This window comes from Drosophila erecta, unplaced genomic scaffold (assembly GCF_003286155.1).
Source record: "Drosophila erecta strain 14021-0224.00,06,07 unplaced genomic scaffold, DereRS2 tig00000000-arrow-pilon, whole genome shotgun sequence".
Taxonomy (NCBI): Eukaryota; Metazoa; Arthropoda; class Insecta; order Diptera; family Drosophilidae; genus Drosophila; species Drosophila erecta.
The window spans coordinates 19915286-19932549 of NW_020825194.1; the positions used below are offsets into that span (position 1 = coordinate 19915286).

Here is a 17264-nt window from a genome sequence, read left to right on the forward strand (position 1 = left end):
ATGCCCGACTACTTTCAATAGGAGTCCGCCTTCGGTGGCGCGGTGGTTGCGTCTTTGGCGGCGGCAAAAGAATTTAAATTAGCCACGCCAACTGCCAGTGGGTGAAATGGACGTGGCTGAAAAGTTACGCACTTGCTTGGCCTGACTTTTCTAATGAATCATGAATTTCTCACCAGTTTTGCATCATTTTTTGCTTCGCGTTTGTTTCGCTTTGGTGTAATAAGCGTGAAACTTTTTGGCAGCCCCTAAAAAATCTGCTCTGCATTTCAACCAATTAGTTGGTTTGCTTGTCTCGATTTTTTCCTTTTGACTAAGATACGACAAAAAAAAAGCTGATTGACAGTCTGAGGCTCGAAATCGTTGCCAAGTGACGAGGGGCGATTGGCCAAAGACACTCCAACTTGGCCGGTTTCTGTCTAAGCTTGACTAATACCTGATCTCTTTCGGGTCTTACACTAAGAACAATAACCATCGAATCAAAGTGAGGCTTAATAGGATATATTGGTTTAGGAACATACTATTTCTGATCAAAGGCTGTCAGAAATGTAATAAAATCTTGTAGCTCAAAGCACACACATTTTTAGAGAACCTAGCAATAAAATTGATGGCGCGTTAGTTCTCTGTGCACCTTTTCCCTCGCACACTCGGTTCTTTTTGTGCCTTCTTAAATTGGGCAAAGTTTTTCCGTCAGCGATTGAAGGACTTGTCCACGAACACGCCCCCTCCCCCCACTTAAACACTCACACACGCCCCTTCAATTGTCGACCTGAAGTTTTCCTGTCGCATTTGACGTGCGTTTTATGTGTTCGTAGGTGTAAGCGTTGCCGAAAGACAACTTTCAACTCTGAGCTGGTATCTTTTTGTGGGACAAATTAAATGAAGGCTTTAGCAGCTTTTATCTTTATTTAAATTTGAAGACAGCAGGTGAACACTATTCTTTAAGTTTTAACACAATGATTTCCCAAAATAAATCAGGATTTGTATATCTCTTGGTTGGAAAAGTAAATAAATGAGCAAAGATTGTTAAGGCTATAACTGGGCTACTGTAATTGGCAGTTTCAGAATGATTTATAGATTTTGGTTATTTTGATTTAGATACGATTTTTTTTAGGTTTATTCAATAAAAATCAAGTTTCCTTGACTTACTGTCAATGAATTGATCTTTGATTCTTCGTGTTAGGTCTCAACCGCCACCTCTAATTATGGGTAACAAGTCGAAAAAGTTGACAAGGTGAAAGCCACGCAGACAATGGCCAAGTGATTTGCTTAACTGGGCGGATCCTTCACACTTCAGCGCATTGACAGCAAGTGGATTAGGCCTGTTAATGATGGATATTCATTCTGATTTGCCGCTTCGAACTTCGAACGCTTCCGGAACCAAGGAACCAATGTTTTTATGAGCCCCCAGCCTCCACCGGGAAGGCGACAGTTTTTGTCAAAATCAACATTACGTATGCGGAAATCGTTCGCGAACATGTTGGCTGACAAGCGATACGAATATATTGCCGTTTGCCTTTGTCCTGCCAGCACACTTGCCGTGTGCTGCTGGTACAACGGGGCGTATGATTTTTATAAATGCCGTGTCGCTGTCGCAACAAGAAAACCGCCTCACAAAAGGCCACTGAAATTTGGTCTTTTTTCTTTGCCGTGCCGTGAGTGTGTTTGAAATATATCCCGGGACCTCATACAACCAATGCCAAAATACTAGTATTGCAAATTAAATTTCTCATATCGAAGTCTCATATACAAGTTATTGGCAGCTAAAGTCCAAATTAGCTTTTAGCGCTTCATTATTTATTGAAAAACTAAATTAAGACTATAAGTTTTACAAGTAAAATCTTTTTATTTTAAGCCAATATTTTGCAATAAAACTGATTTAATTAGGAGTTCTAGTAGTTTGACCGCAACTGTACATACGTAGCGCGCCGACTTGATGTGCTTTTTCGTTTCCAAAATCAATCTGGGCCATGTTTGAATGAATTTTGCACGGCTTCTATTTTTTGCCATCTAGCTGCGCCCTCTGCCCCCAAGGAATTTCGGCAGCTGCCCAATCAATTGACTTTTGTGTGGGTGAGTTTGCCGTTTTGTCACGCTGCTTATTATAAAAAATACCAGGAAAACTGATTTGTCAAGGCCATAAAAATATTTGCTCTCATACAGCATTAAATGAACATTTTTCCTTTATTGCACGTGTGTATATTGCTCCCACTGGATGATCGAGCTAATGCTTATAAATAGGAGGGAACTAACATAATATGAAGATTGAAGGTTGGATAAACTTGGGTGACTTGTCGGATTTTTGACGTCTGCAAGGGAATGCTGTCGATTAAGTTGATTATCACGATGAAGGGGCAAAGATTATTCGAGTGTCAGTTATTGGGAGTGGAAGGCTGCTAGAAGTCTGCTTGCCGAATGCCAAACTGATTGTACATATTTGCCAACTATTTTTGCTATTTGCATTTTCAATCAAAGTGCTGCCGATGGATGAAAACAATATCGGTATCAGCAAACGACCATGATTTTGATATCTGCAATGTTGGGCAAAAGCCAAGGACTATGCACTTGGCAAATAACAATGTAAGCCGGGGACTATTAAATGTAATAAATGTATATTTTAAGTTTAAATGTGAAATTATATTTCCGAAAAATCCTGCAAGTGAGATTTTGTAACGTTTTTCTAGAATTTCTTTATGACGTAGTAAAACAAGTTCTTTAAAATTCCTTGAAAAATTTGCTTTTTGTGAATGGAAACAGTTTGTGGAAAATCAGCATAATCATGGACACCTTTTTTATGTTGATGTTTTTCAAAGTGCAATCACAGAAACTGGATGGCAATGTGCAAAAGAAAAACTTGAAGTTATGTTTGTTTGCAGAGCGCTGGAGAAAACTCTTCAAGCACGAATGCCCCACAGTCACACGTTCAAGATGCCGAGAGAGCAGGAGAATTTTCACTCGGCACCTGTCTTCTGTGCTGTTGTCATATTTTCATCACACTTCAGGTGTGAAATAAACACACATGTACGAGTATGCATATAGCTTGGTTCCTTGGAGCTGAAGGAACTTCGTGCCGCCCGGAATATTTGCTCACAATCATTTTCCTTTTTTTTGTGCGGCACAACAGCTTTATTTCGCCCCGACAAACTTTAACGTCAGTTGATGGTTAAATTCTTGGGCCCCATTGGAAATTAGTTTGGGTTAATTTACTGGTTGGTCTGTGCTTTGCATAACTAATGACTGGATAGGGGCATCGACTTAAAGCCCAGCGCTGAGCCAAATTAAATGAAAAACAATATACTCTTTATTATTATTAAGCCATCGCTTAGCAGCTGTAGTGCGGCATATATCTATATATTTAATTAAAAAGTTGTAGCCCAAAACCAAAGGAAGAGCAAATATTTGCATGGAGTTGTGTGTAATTCTACCAAACATTGCGTAAACACAATCAGCCACTTACACACACACACGCACACAGGCACACACGAACCCTCATCCAGACATAATATCCGATTTCAATTGGAAGGAAAACCTATTAGAAATTATTTCCCTTCACTAAATATTTGCTCGATTGTGTGCGCATCTTTGTTATTGTTGTTAATGCCATTGTATTCAATGAAACGTTCCCAGGCCCAAAAAACATTTCCCATAATAATTGTCAGTCTGCTGCCCCACACAATCACAATCGCAATCCCTTTATTTGGTTAGATTTTAAGCCTTGAATTTTCGTGTCGGGTCAGCCGGCGTGTGTATGTTGGGCATACATGGCGTATGCGTATTGTTGACTTAGTTGATTGGCTTAAGGGCGTGACCTGACCAATGCTGGGAACAATAATTGTCCGAATTCCAGCTATTTGCTAGTTTCCTTAGTTGCCCCTTCAATTAGCCCCAGATCTCTTACCTTTTGGGCCCGCAACCTTGGGAGTTCTTCAGTTTCCGACACCTGAAATATAAAGGAAATTCACTGATGAGTTCTCGACGTAAAATTACATGTTCCGTTTAATCAAGGGGTTTGCATTAGACATTGTTTGCTCGCAATTAATAACCAAATCAATTCAAGGTATTTTCGTACACTACCTGCATTCTCCCCTGTGGTATGCTTCAATTAATATAATTCTAGTTCGGTTTACGTTTAGCTTGTGGCCAAAAATCGAATTTTCCGCCGCAAAATTCTGGCTCAAAATGTGTACACTCTTCTTGGAAAGTTTTTCGCCTGCAAACTGCAGCGGGAAATTCGCTTTTTCGGGGGCTTGCTTTGTTTTGGGCCACTTTTTTGTGCCTGCTTGTTTATGAAGTGTCCAAAAGTGTGCGCTGGCCTGGCTGCCTGTTTGTTTGCCTTTCATGTTAATGGACTTTACGCGCACATGGACACTGGCAGACAGGAGCAGCAGGAGCAGCAGGGGCAGCAGGAGCATCAGCGAGTTTTCGGAAACAGTGGTTCCCGTTTTTTCTCTTTAGCAGCTAACTTTTGGGGAATGGCATACGGACATAGATAGGCATGCATATATATGTGTATCTACACACAAAAAAAAAAACAGTTTATATACCAGCAGCTTGCTGATTTCATAATGAAAATGTGAAATTATTCGTTGACGTGTATGCCTCTTACTCCAAATGGCAGCACTAGAGCTCTTTCAGTCATAAGACTGTAGAATCATAGATACTTCATTATGAAACCCCAAGAAAGGTCTCATTTTGATCCGTGTACATATATGGGTGGCTATATATGCATTAGGTTTGCCTTGTTCGCCCAGCTGTTGCCGGTTGAATTTTTCGGAAAACTAACAGCGTTCGGTTTTATCGATGGTTTATCGTTTAAAGTTTTCCATCAGCATAAATTCTGAAGCGTTTCATCCCAAGGCCTTTTTCATTAGTTTGTGACGTGACAATGTTGCGTATACTTAATATTTATCTATGCGTCTTACGAGCATCGTAAATAACCACGAAGACACACATGCGCGTGCAACATGCTGTTCGACAATTATTTGTGTTGCTGCAACACGCTAAATAAACACTTTTTTCGGAGGGTCGAGGGGGGAACAGCGACAGAAGTCAGCATAAAAATGAAATACAAGGCAATAATATTTGCTCAACATGTGTGCGTTCCAGGGGTGGTTGCCATGCCACCCCCACATTTGTCTTGTTCGTGCCCGCATAAGTAGGCAACGATATGCGTTAGCTGTGAAAATGAGTAAACTTTTCTACCTTTGGCCACACGAAACTGCCTTTCCTTTTCAACACCCCCCGCGATGCGATTTTTCAATAAAATACTTTTCGACCTGCATCTCATTATGAATTATTAAAATTCTTTGCCCTTAAACTATGTGGCCTGCAGATGTTTCCCTTTTCGGTTTTAATGGGGCAGCGAAACTTTCCGCAGAAACTGGAATAATAAAGCTTTCATATGCATATGTGCGTGTGTGTGGGAAGTACAAACATTAAACACACAGCCATAGGTTTGGATCAGCCGCCATCTGGCGCCATAATGAAATTTCTTTAATGCTCTGCTGGCACACATTTAGCCAGGGGTCAATTTTGGCACAAATTCTGCACTCAGAAAAGTGTAAATTAAGACCTGAATATTTATCTTTGCTTTATGAATAGATCATATATGTTTTCTAATTCGAGATAGAAATACCAACGGGCTGCGTAACATGATATATTCACTCGAGATGCTGAGTAAATTGTTCTAAGTGTGAACGAGCTGCAGTTGCTGGCACCATTTTTAATTAAAACGCACCGAATGGAGCTTATTTAAAAGTTGCGATGACCGACCAAAGGTGATGAGCAACGCAACGACCTCGTTTTGGCTTCTGGGCGGAGTGCGGGAATTAATTTGCGGACCTATGCGAGGGCGAAAGTTTGCCAACTCTGCCCGTTGATGCGTTGCCATAATGTCAAATGGATCGAGGTCCAAAAGGGGGACCAACCGTGCAAACAGCCAGGCGGAGTAGGATATAATAACGGTTATCCGGCAAACAGCGTGACAACTGTGTGCCATATCGATATGCGCCCCCATCCCATCCATCCCATCCATCCAATCCATCCAAGCCCTCCGGCTGAATGGGCCATACATATTGCCATTTTCAGCGACCTATGCAATTCGCCGGCCTTGTTGACATTGTCCGGCAACTGTCATCGACTATCGGGCGAAAATATTAACAAATACTCCCCATATTTGGGCCAACAACTGTGCATATCCCCCGCTAACGGCAATTGGCATCATTGTGCACGGATCTGATGGCACGAAGGACATTGTTTTCTGGCCATGAGATTGAGCGCATAGTGCAAAAATGTAGTCCATAGCGTACGTATTTAAATAAGCTTTTCCATAAAAAATCTGGATTTAAAGTTATTTGAGAACGTACTCATCATTGCTCACAAATGTAAACGAATGCCCTCTACACGTGCTCAATTAAACCGGAAGAACAGAGTAGAAAGAACCTATACTTCAATTATGAAAAGCAGTCAGTTGCAAATGTTCAAGCTCTTCGATCCTACAACAAAGTGAACTTTTTAGTTTACTTTAACTGAATTTTGCTAACTCCCTTTCGAATCAAAAACGAAGAATTAAATCCGATTTTGTGGCTTTTTGCTTACTCATGCAGTCGGCTTTTTCATATATAATTCCTAGCCGCACTCTAACTATTCCATTTTATGTCTGAATTTTGTTAGATTTGTAAAGTGCAATTGCGTAAAATAAACTTTATATGTTTATATTTGTCTGCCGTGGGTTGTTTGTTATTTTTCAGTAGGATTATAAACGGCATTGGAATACCAAAAATAGCATTGTACTCTTTTTTTTTTGACTCTGGGTGAAGTTAAATTAAAGCCCTTAGATTATTTTCCGTTGGAACAGATTTAGTTTTCGTAATCGGCCAAGGGAAATCAGAAGGTGAAAATAATTTCCATTTGCAGGAACTAGCTTTCACAGTTCGATTACTTGCAATAAAATTAAGCAATCCAATGGAGTGTTTTATTGCCCTGGCAGAATGTTTATCACTGCCTTTTTCCGACTGTCATTGCAATTAACAGACAATTTGATTGGATTTGCTTAGCAGTTTATTGCAGTCGGACGTTTATTTTATTTCACATATTGATAAATAACAAATTATTTATTTCAAAGAAAGTTATCCGAGCTTTCCATGCTGAAATAGATTTTATTTGCCCCTCCGCTTAAAGATTCCACATTTAAAGGGTGTGGGAAAGCGTGGCGGATGCGTCAAATTGAACGGAAATTGGCTTAAAAATGACAACAAAAACGCAACAATGGCGGCCAAAAACAATGCCAATTCAAGTTGTGTAGCCAAATATTGTACACGATAGCTGCTCTTTTTGAAGCCCTTGTTCGCCGCACTATGTCACTCATATATATAACGTACATATGTAACATATGTAGGAGCAATATCTATTCATGCGAAGTTTGCTTTTTCGATTTTCATTCGGTTTTCATGGAGTTTTGAGCATCGCTTTTGCATTTATAATTTTTAGTTTCATTGTTCCTTCTGCACACACACAATTTCCTATTAAATATGGCAGCATTTTTACGTCTCGTTGATTATTTTCGCGGTTGGTTTTGTTTTGCATATACTCATGTATATATTCTTTCGCGTTTCGGCGTTTCGTTATTTTGGGTCCATTTTCCGCTTTGGCTTTTTAGTTGCGCTTCTGCTGGCCCCGTGTGGTCAGTTTTTGCAGCTCTTTTGGCCGTGCTGGGCATTAATTTTTGCACGTTACAAGCTTAACATTGATTCTGCGGATACGTGTGGCAGCCAGCCTCCTCCCCATTTTCCGATTTCCCAGTTTTCCCCGAGTACATGTGCGCCGTGAGCCGTGTGTCCTGCTCTTCCGGAGGGCATCATTTGCACAAGAATTGCAAAAATGTTCGCCGTCCGGCCGCCTGGCATTTGCAAAACAAAAAGTTAACTGCCATTTAGCCCCCTTCATGTTTGGCTTTTAAAATGACCGAAACGATGTTATTGTTGCTTCTAAAAGATTTAACATTGCAAAATATACTTTTGGCAATTAAATTGGAGAAATATTGTTTTAAATATTTTCGAGTTGTCCGAAAATATTTAAATTGTGTATACGCTGCTGGCTAAAATAGGACTTTAAAAATGGACTGAAAGTATATGAGGGCATAAATCGCTATATGAACTCTTCCATTTAGCTTTTCAATGTATTGCAGTTAACACCTGGCTTAGGCCAAACCACGCTTCTAATTCTATTACTTTCCCGTTTCGATTTAGGAAAACAAAACTCTGTTTGAGTGATATTGAACTGGCTTATTGGTTTCAGGCCTGGCCAGAAAAATGGAATTGGCAAAGCGATGGGCTTCAAGGTGGCCACGCAAATCCCTTTGAAATATGCTCGACTCTTCTCGGCTCATTTGATGTTGGCACTCTTTGGAAACGGACTTCCGATCCTCTCCAATCGTCCTCCTATGTTTTTCAATAGCAAATACCATTCCGGCAGTTTCGATTGCCAGAAAAGCTTCAGACACACCAGCACATATGGATGCGCTCGGTTCCGTTTCCGGTTCTAAATATAGTTATTTCTGCACTGCTGCCAGCCATGGAGCTCTTTCAAGCACTTGAGCAGCATCAGCCACCTGGCTGGCTGCCTGTCCGTCCGTCCGTCTGCCATTCCGGCACCCAGTCCACGTCCACCCGGAGCCATTTCCAGTCCCGGCAGCAACTGTTTGCATACCCACGGAACTTGTCAGCACGGAGCGAAATTGTACGTGGATTTTAAGCCGGGCGGAAATTATCACAACTAATTCGGATCGACACCAAATGGTGTGAAATGGTTTATACAGATATGCAACAACATGTGTTATTTTATAAAAGGTGTCGCTTAATTCTTTATATATTTTGAGAGTCGCATATAGTGGTGCTGCATTTACATATATTTCGTTGCATTTGTTGGTAAAGCATTGAGAGATTTTGAATATTTTTACAGTTTATTTAAGACATGGCATTTTTTCTGAATGTAGATATTCAACCCCATTCTTTATACCTATCTCACTGCACTGTGTGTATTTTTGTATGCAAATAAGCAAAATATTTTAACAGCAATGTTTTTTGCGCTGTCGTCTGAGCGGCTGTTTGCCAATGACTTGTTGATTTTACAACTTTTCCAATTGAATGAACTTGGAAGGAGTGGAGGAATCATGTTTGTGCCCGGAAGAAAACTGATTTTCACTGGCTGTCACCGTTTTTATTTTGGATTATTGATGAAAACGCATGAGCTTAAATGCAAACTGTTTTCCTATTTGCACTCCAAACATATAATCCAAATGCAACTCCGCCTGCGAAGGAGTTATAAAAACATATTGCATTTCTGACGAACATCAAAGGCAAGCACGTAGAACTCAGTGAATTTTACAAAAGCGAATGGTAAATGTGAATAAATATCGAGATTGGCGACAGCATGCCCTCATTGCATCATTGTTGTGCAAAGGCTTTAACCACAAGTGGGTGGGGTTTTGGATGGGGTTTTGGACCCTATGGAATTTGCTTACACAAAGCAGCACGCCTTGGAATCCCAAAAATCGAATGAGCAAAGTGGCGCAGAGTGGATGTATAATAAATAAATAATAAATATTAGGAGTGCATCTGAGGGGAATGACACGATGGATGTCGATGGCGGAAAGCTCTATCCCTCACTCGTGTTGTTGTCAACAACTTTTGGCACTTGACACTTAATGTGCATCATTGCGCAACTGACAATTTCAAGCCATTTCCGTGGAGCCAGCCAAGTCACTGCCACATCTTCTTCTGCGAGTATTTCTATTTCCACTTCTGGCGGAGGAAAAGTTTCCACTGTTCAAGTTTTGCATGGCCATATAAAAATCGAATAACAAATTGCTCACAAAAGCAACTGCAACTCCGAAGGATGGGACATTTTCTGACATTTTTATGAGCAGCTGCAAAAGATTTCTGGCGTTCGTTAGATTTTTTCCCTGCACTTCCTTTCCTCAGACTTGTTTTCCACTAGCAAAATTTGTTGTGCGTGAAAAGTTCTCAGGATGAAGATAGAACTTCTACATGTGACTGATGGTGAGCGTGATTTTCGGGTTTCCAAACGTCAGCCGCAGACTCACCGCACTTCTTTCTCCTGATTGACAAACATTTTGTGGCTGCGTGAAATGTGAATGTGGGAAATTCAATTGAACGGCTGCCCTCGGAAATTCAGTTACCTTTTGGCCAACAGAACAGCTGTCGCTAATTTACAGCCAGGCAAAACTTTTCCACCTCCATATTGCTGCATATACATCGCTCGAGTGGGCCCGAACTTTCAATTAAGCTCGAAAGGACACACACAAGTTGGCTCCTTCCACGGCCATCGCATATTTCAATAAGTTTTCAAACTCAGAAGAGCCGCGCTAAAACAACATAATTCATACTTAACTCACCGAAACAGTTTCCCCCGAAAAGCGCCGCCCAAAAAGAAAACTGTGCGAAATGGCCAAGGGCTAGCTGCAATGAAAAATGGCAGAGCGGGAAATAAAATTGCATTAGTGGTGCATACACGGAGCAAAATCGATCGAGAAATTTATGAGCCAAGCTAATAAAATCGAGTATGTATCATATATGAACCATATGATGGTGTAATATCATAATAAAGTCTAAAATAAGTTTTTTACTTGAGTGTGGGATGTTGAAATTGAAATAATTCTTGTGGATGCAGTCAGAGCAATCAATAAATGTACTCTTATTTTTGGATATGCGTTGTATTACACATTAGTAAAACTATTTAATATGCCTAACGGTTTTGCCGGTCGATGTAATAGGGAATTCGAGTGTCCTTTCGAGTGTGCGTGTGCTATAAGTTCTGAAAGATGTAGCTGCGCCTCCTCATAAAACGAAATTAAATTTATGTACAGTTGCAAAGTTGCCAGCAAATGGCGGATGGGTGAGGGCATAAAACTTTCAAAGGCAGCCGGGAAGTGGATCTAAACACGCGGCCAGCCCATCCTGGCCGTAATTCAAAATTCGAGTGGCAGTCGCAGTTTCGGGCAGTAAGGCAACCGCCAAAGGCGCAGGATGCGGATGCACGGCAGCACTGCATCCTGTTTTTTGTTGTGGGCGGGATCTGTTCACGCTTGTTTTCACTTGGCCGGCATTGTAGGCCTGCTCCACCTGCTCCTCCCCTCCTTGGAGCCCGTTAAGCCCCCTCCAATCGCGGCAAAACTTGGCCATGTTGCCCGCCGGAGTTTGCGGTGGCAGGCTGAATTGCTGGCCACCTTTGCTTGTCAGATGCTGCAGGCAAAAAGCTGGCAAATTCAGCAATCGCAGCAGCAACATCAAATGCCAGGTTCAGTCTTTAAGCCCATGAATTGAAGCCATCTCTGTAAAACGCCGGCTATTTTAAGTATTTAATTAATGAAAACCAGTTCTCTAAAGCGCGCCCCGAAGTAAGTAAGGAATCAATAGAACTAAAATAAAAACTGAGTGCTTATGTTTACGATTGAAGTTATCGAGTGTAAGAGCCAAGGGATTGCATTGCATCTCAATCTGCCTCATTCCGCCAAGCAATTGGCAGCATTCTCAGCAGTTTTAATTGGGTTTCAACAAAAATAAAAATGCCTGTTAACACTTAAGATTTCAGTCTTGTTCAGCCAGGGAAAACACACATTGAAATCATAATAAATTGTTGATTAAGCCCCCAGGAAATACAACTAAAATAACAGCTTTAAGCTGACCATTATGTGCAACAAACTGTTTAGTTTACAACTAAATGCCTGTCGCACAAGTGCATGTTATAACAATGTGAGTAAAAACTCTAAGCATAATTGCGAACAGAATGGTAGCAAAATACATGGAATGATGACTGCAAACGCTCACTAAACTTGTATTAATTATTATATTTTAAGTTCTGTAACTAAGTGTTATGCAACGTGAAGCAATTGGTCCATAAGATATTTTTATGTGAGCATCGAAGTGAACACAAAGTCGCTTCAGATGCCACAACTGCAGGCGATTCAATGAAATACGGCCTGGCTGTGGGATATGTTCGGAATGGATATGAACACGTGCACTGAACATTGTATTGGATGTCCTGGAAAAAAAGGGCTCAAAGGAGCATGAGCGAGAGTCCAGGACCAGGTCGTGTGTGTAATTGCCAAAGGAAAGGACTGCGGAGCCGTCTGTGTGGGAATTATTGATAAATTCCAATGTATGCCGGTTGACAAACATGTTGTTGTTATTGGGTCCCTTAACCAACTCTCATCCAGGGACGTTTCAATTGTAATTACGTTTATTGCATTGCTTTGGCCTTTCCTGTTGTTTTCCGCCTTCGTCCTTCTGCTGCTTGTACCATTGACTGACTTTCGTCTGGGACCGAAGTCACAAAAAATGAGTTTCAGTAGGCAATCTCGCAGATACGCATTCGCATGCGGATGCGGATCCGCATCCGGATACACTCACACAAGACTCCAGATACACACACGAACTGGCCGGCATATTTCTGAAATTTTGTGCATGCCCTGTGTTCGACAAAGTATGCAACCTTCCATAATCGAAGACTGCGATTTTCACGGAGAAAAATCTAAGGAAAATACTCTTAGGTGACCTGGCACTTTCACTGCAATCGCCGGCCAGCAGAATGCAGAGCCTTGAATACTAAACAAGAGCCTTTAGTGAGTTGTAGAGAAATTTTATTTGGCCGCTTGAACCGCAATGACCCACACGCCTTTGCAATGGAAATACAATTGGGACGGGTCAGTTACAGGACACTCCCTACACTGAAATACAAAGCTTTCAAATTCAAGCATAAGCACCTTTTATATTTAACAATTTGTGTTATTTATCATAATTATTCAATTCATTAAAGTTGAGAGTTATAAAAGGTTTTGTAGGATCGATATATTTTTTTGCTACAGTGTTTCGTTGCGACTATACTCGTAGCTAGGGTATACGGGAAGCTATCTTTTTTCTGCCAAAGGTCCTGGGAGCGGGCACCTTTTTGGCATGCAGGCCGCAAAACTATGCGAGTGCGAATGCGAATGCGAATGGCTGTGCGTCTGGCTGCCATGTGGCATGCAGCAACAGTTTCCTGGACTTATGTGGGGGTCAAGAACTGGACTTGGCTAACTTCCGGAGCAGCTGGGATTCGTAATCCTCGGCAATCCCTACTCGGGATGAGATTGAATGCCTGCACTGAAATGTGAGGTAGCCGTGAATGCAGACTGTCAAACGCTTACAGGATACACATATTTGGGTATGCCATTTTTTGTTATGGACTGGCATGCATTTTCCATGGAACGATTTATGTCTTGAGCCCCCAGGTGTGTGCTGGGCAAATCAAAATGCTCTTAAAAATTTTATCTTTGGCTGGGCATAAAATTTTAATCTGGCCATATAATATATTTGGACAACTTGCTTGCGACAATGTCAGACGAAGCAGTGAGCTTCTGCCGGGCCATTTGTGGAATTGCATTTAAAAATCGTTTACTTTTGCATGAGTGCCCCCATTGGGGGACACTTCGGGTAGCTGAGAGGGGGAGTTCTGGGTGTTTATGCTACAATGTGTTGCAAACGCACGTAGCAATCGCACGGCACCGGCAATCCTTTTGGCCAACAACATTGTTTTTCTTCATTTTACTCAACATATGAAAAATAAATTCGTATACCGCACGCTCACACATTTATTTATATATGCACGTAGTGCTTCCAAATGATGCTGGCACACCAAGGAAAATCTAGAAAAACATAACTAATTTGGTTATTTTGGTTATGGTGTTATGAGGAGTTCAGCTTTTGAAACTCTTACTAATACTAAGCGATGGAAAAGCTTTTTAGCCTAATGTGCGTTATAAAGCTGCTGATTTTGCGATAGAAATAAAATATTAAAGTGTTTCAAGTGGCATTGTTAATAATTTGGAAATGGTATGCGTTGATACTTAAATATTTATGCGTTTATATTATTTTTAGCAAGGCACAACTGCAGACTTGATTGATTGTTGAGCATATTTTTCTTTGACAATTTTCTCTGCTAACCATATTATGACGTGGATGCAAACTTTTGTCCAAACTCTTGGCTCAAGTAAGCGCCAGTGAAACAAAGGCGACCGGATAAGGAAAAAATGGTGGAATAGCTTGAATCTGCTTGTTTGTGTTTGTCAGCAAATTGTGTGTGAAGATGTCAACAAGCTAGTTAACTGCATTTGATCTGCACTTTGCGTGGAACACAAACACAAACCCATCTCTCGGTGTGTGGGAATCTATTATTGCTGAAGCACATTTTCGCTTTGCAGTTATGTTAGTTTTTCTTGGCTTTCACAATTTTCCGGCATTTTTTCTCTGCTCGCCAGCGCTCACGTCGCTTAATACTTGGCTTCATGGCGATAGTTTTCCTCGCCCTCCTTGGGTTTTTGTCTTTCGGTCGGAAAATGTTGTCAAAATGACAGAACATTTTGCTGAAGTTTAAGTAGCATGAAGTCGGGAAAAGGGTGGGACCCCCACGCATGTGTGCGTTTTGTTTGGCAGGACTTGACACGCCCTGTCATTTCCACAGAATTTTCCATGGCCTTCCCTTCCTTCGGAATTTCCTGAAATACCAGCACAGAAATGCGCTAGATTTGAAGCAGCTCTGGAATACCAACGCTCATGTACTTAATATTCCATTCAATTAGTAGAATACATTTAAATCCAAAGTCGGTTTGAATTTACCGTCTAATTTGGCAAACACGCTCATATTCCATCTTTATGCTCTTAAATGATATTTGCCTCAATTAAAAGTCCAGAATGCCTAAGAAAATGTATGCTTTATTTATATCCATAAATTGAAATAGAAACGCACTCGACTTTTAAAAGTCAAATGCCTGTAAGTGAGTGTGTGTGTGAACGTGTGCCAAAAGCCAAAAATTATTGCTCCCCAAAAAGGAGATTTTTGGCCGAAATAAATTTCGAATGCAAAACTATTTAATAAGCATCAGACTGGCCAACCATAAATAAATAAAGGCATGAAAATTGTATGCTCAAAAGTACAGTGAACACTGCTAGTACTCAAGCCTGAATTGGAGCACATTTGTTAACATAATTTCTTTGCGAATATTTCGTGAATGTAACAGTTTCATAAAGTACATAGTTAATCAGCACTAGATGTTAAAACTTTTCGAGCAAGAGCCAGTTTGTGGACTAAAGCATATAGCCACTGTATTTGCATAAATTCATGTGCTCTGCTGTGGAGTAAAACAAATGTGATGTTGTGCTTTAAGTTAAAGCTTTTAATTGCTTTGTTTTTGCCAGCATGAGTTATAACAGAGCGGAGAACAAGAAAAAACAAAGCCTAAACGGAAGTGTCAGTGGACCACTGCTACTCCGATGTCTGCCCAACTGAGCCAGCCAACAACAAGCTGTTTGTTATGCCCTTGTGCCGCCCGAACTCCACTCCGCCTCCCCCTCCCCCTCACCAACCCCTTTTAACCACTTCTAGTTGGCCAAGATGGGCAGAGGAATCGCACGCGGAAAAAAATTGTTAGTCAATGAAATGTATGCTGCGAAAAGACAAATTGAAGTGGTAAACTAGCTGGATTATGGGAAACTATTCCAAGCTATTATTCACTAATGCTAATATTTAATACCGATGATGTGGAGCATTTCTGATTTCTCTGAGTGCATTGCCACTCTTTCGGCTGTAATGAATACGGTCTCGTTAGATTTTTGGCGTGGTTTGGGAGGCGGCTCGGACGACTTATTTATGCTTACAAGAGTGAGCTGGTTCGTCTGCCGGTGTCCAGCTGTCCGTCTGATTTGCATCTTTTTCGCATGCATCCAGACACAGACACACACTAATGCGCCGCACACACACAAGCGCACACAGCTGGAGCAGCAATTATTGCATTTATGAAATTCAGCTGCTGTTGCTGCTGCAGCTACTTCACAGATACTCGTCGGCTTTAGTATGTGCCTTTGGGATTCAGAGGGATTTGGACACTGGGTTTTCCTCCGACTTCTTTTTCCTGCTTTCATACGCTTTCTTGGGGTATCACATGTGCAACAGATGCAGTCGATAATACAACAGCAGCCATATCATTTTCAGTTTACATGTGTAATCATTTATTGGGGAATTTAATTTGTTTTAAAAGAACACAGTTCAATTTAATTTAAATTTAACTTCAGCCAGTAATCTATACGTTCTTATTTAATAAATGATCAAGTAACCATTTACCATTTTATTGTAACTCCATAGGATTGAGTTTTAGGATAGAAATAATAATGAGTGGATGGGAATGTTAAGCTAAGATTATTTTATCTTATTATAAACACAGTTTAAGAATGTTTTAGTTTAAAAATACTTAATACCCAAAAGGGTGTGTTGTGATTTGATTTTCCTGCCTTCGATTTCCTGGGTGCTGTTAAATTTCGGGAATGCGATTCGCTTGGGAATGTGCTCCTTCGCCCACAGCATTGGCAATTATCATTGGCCCAGTCCCCAATCCGCTCAGCAACACCCAAGCCCAAGCCCCAAGCTCCAATCCGATTCCGAATCCGAATCCGAGTCCACGCCCATTGGAACCCGGCCATTTCCCGCTCCTCGCAGGCCCACTCAGTTTGCGGCTTGGACTTGTGGCAGACGACCCGATGGCCCCCACTTTTCCCTCTTGTTGAACGGCCCTTGGCCGGGGTCATAATTTCTGAAATGTTTTGACTTGCATTTGCCTTTTATGCTGATTTACTGGCTGTTGTGGTTTTGTGACAAATCTGTTTTGCTCACTTCTGATGTGATTCTCATTCTTCTGCAGCACCCGAAGCCCGAAGCCCGAGGTTCCCATGTCCCCATGTCCCCATGTCCCCTCAATGTGCGGCTTAAATCTGCCAAAAAGTTTTATTTCAAGCAATTTAGTTTTGCATTTGTTTGACTTGCTTAATTTGCATACGTATACGAGAATTTGGGCCATTTCGGTGGCGGGTGGTAAGGCAGATTGTGTAAGGGCGGAACGATTTAGGCCCAGTCATTAGGCATAAATCAGTGTCTGTGCAACTCATTAAATCACGCGGCATGCAATGGAGGGGCGTGGCCCATGGGCCTAGGCTCAAAAACGCCCCTAGGATTTGTATCTTTTTGCTGCTTTATTATGGTCTCAGGACCAGTCCCTTTGATCTCTGACTTGCGTGAGCATGTGAAACACAAAAGTTGCACAGAAAGAAACTTGGAAAATATATTTAATCCTCAAACTAATTTTAAGAGATGAACATCTATCCAGATTAGGAAATTTTCAGACACGTAGCTGAGATACATTCAGTTATGCTCGTATTTTATCA

The 17264-nt window shown here is 41.2% G+C and overlaps 1 protein-coding gene across 1 annotated transcript in view; it reads right to left on the reverse strand.

Annotated features, from left to right (window-relative positions):
• The window catches only part of LOC6552082 (serine-rich adhesin for platelets), a 39967-nt gene extending 23193 nt beyond the window's left edge, over positions 1 to 16774 (reverse strand). Inside the window, exon 1 of the mRNA XM_001979746.3 lies at positions 16717 to 16774. Within this exon, the coding sequence (XP_001979782.3) occupies positions 16717 to 16774 (58 nt within the window). The remainder of the gene's footprint in view (positions 1 to 16716) is intronic.
• Positions 16775 to 17264: the final 490 nt, after the last annotated feature.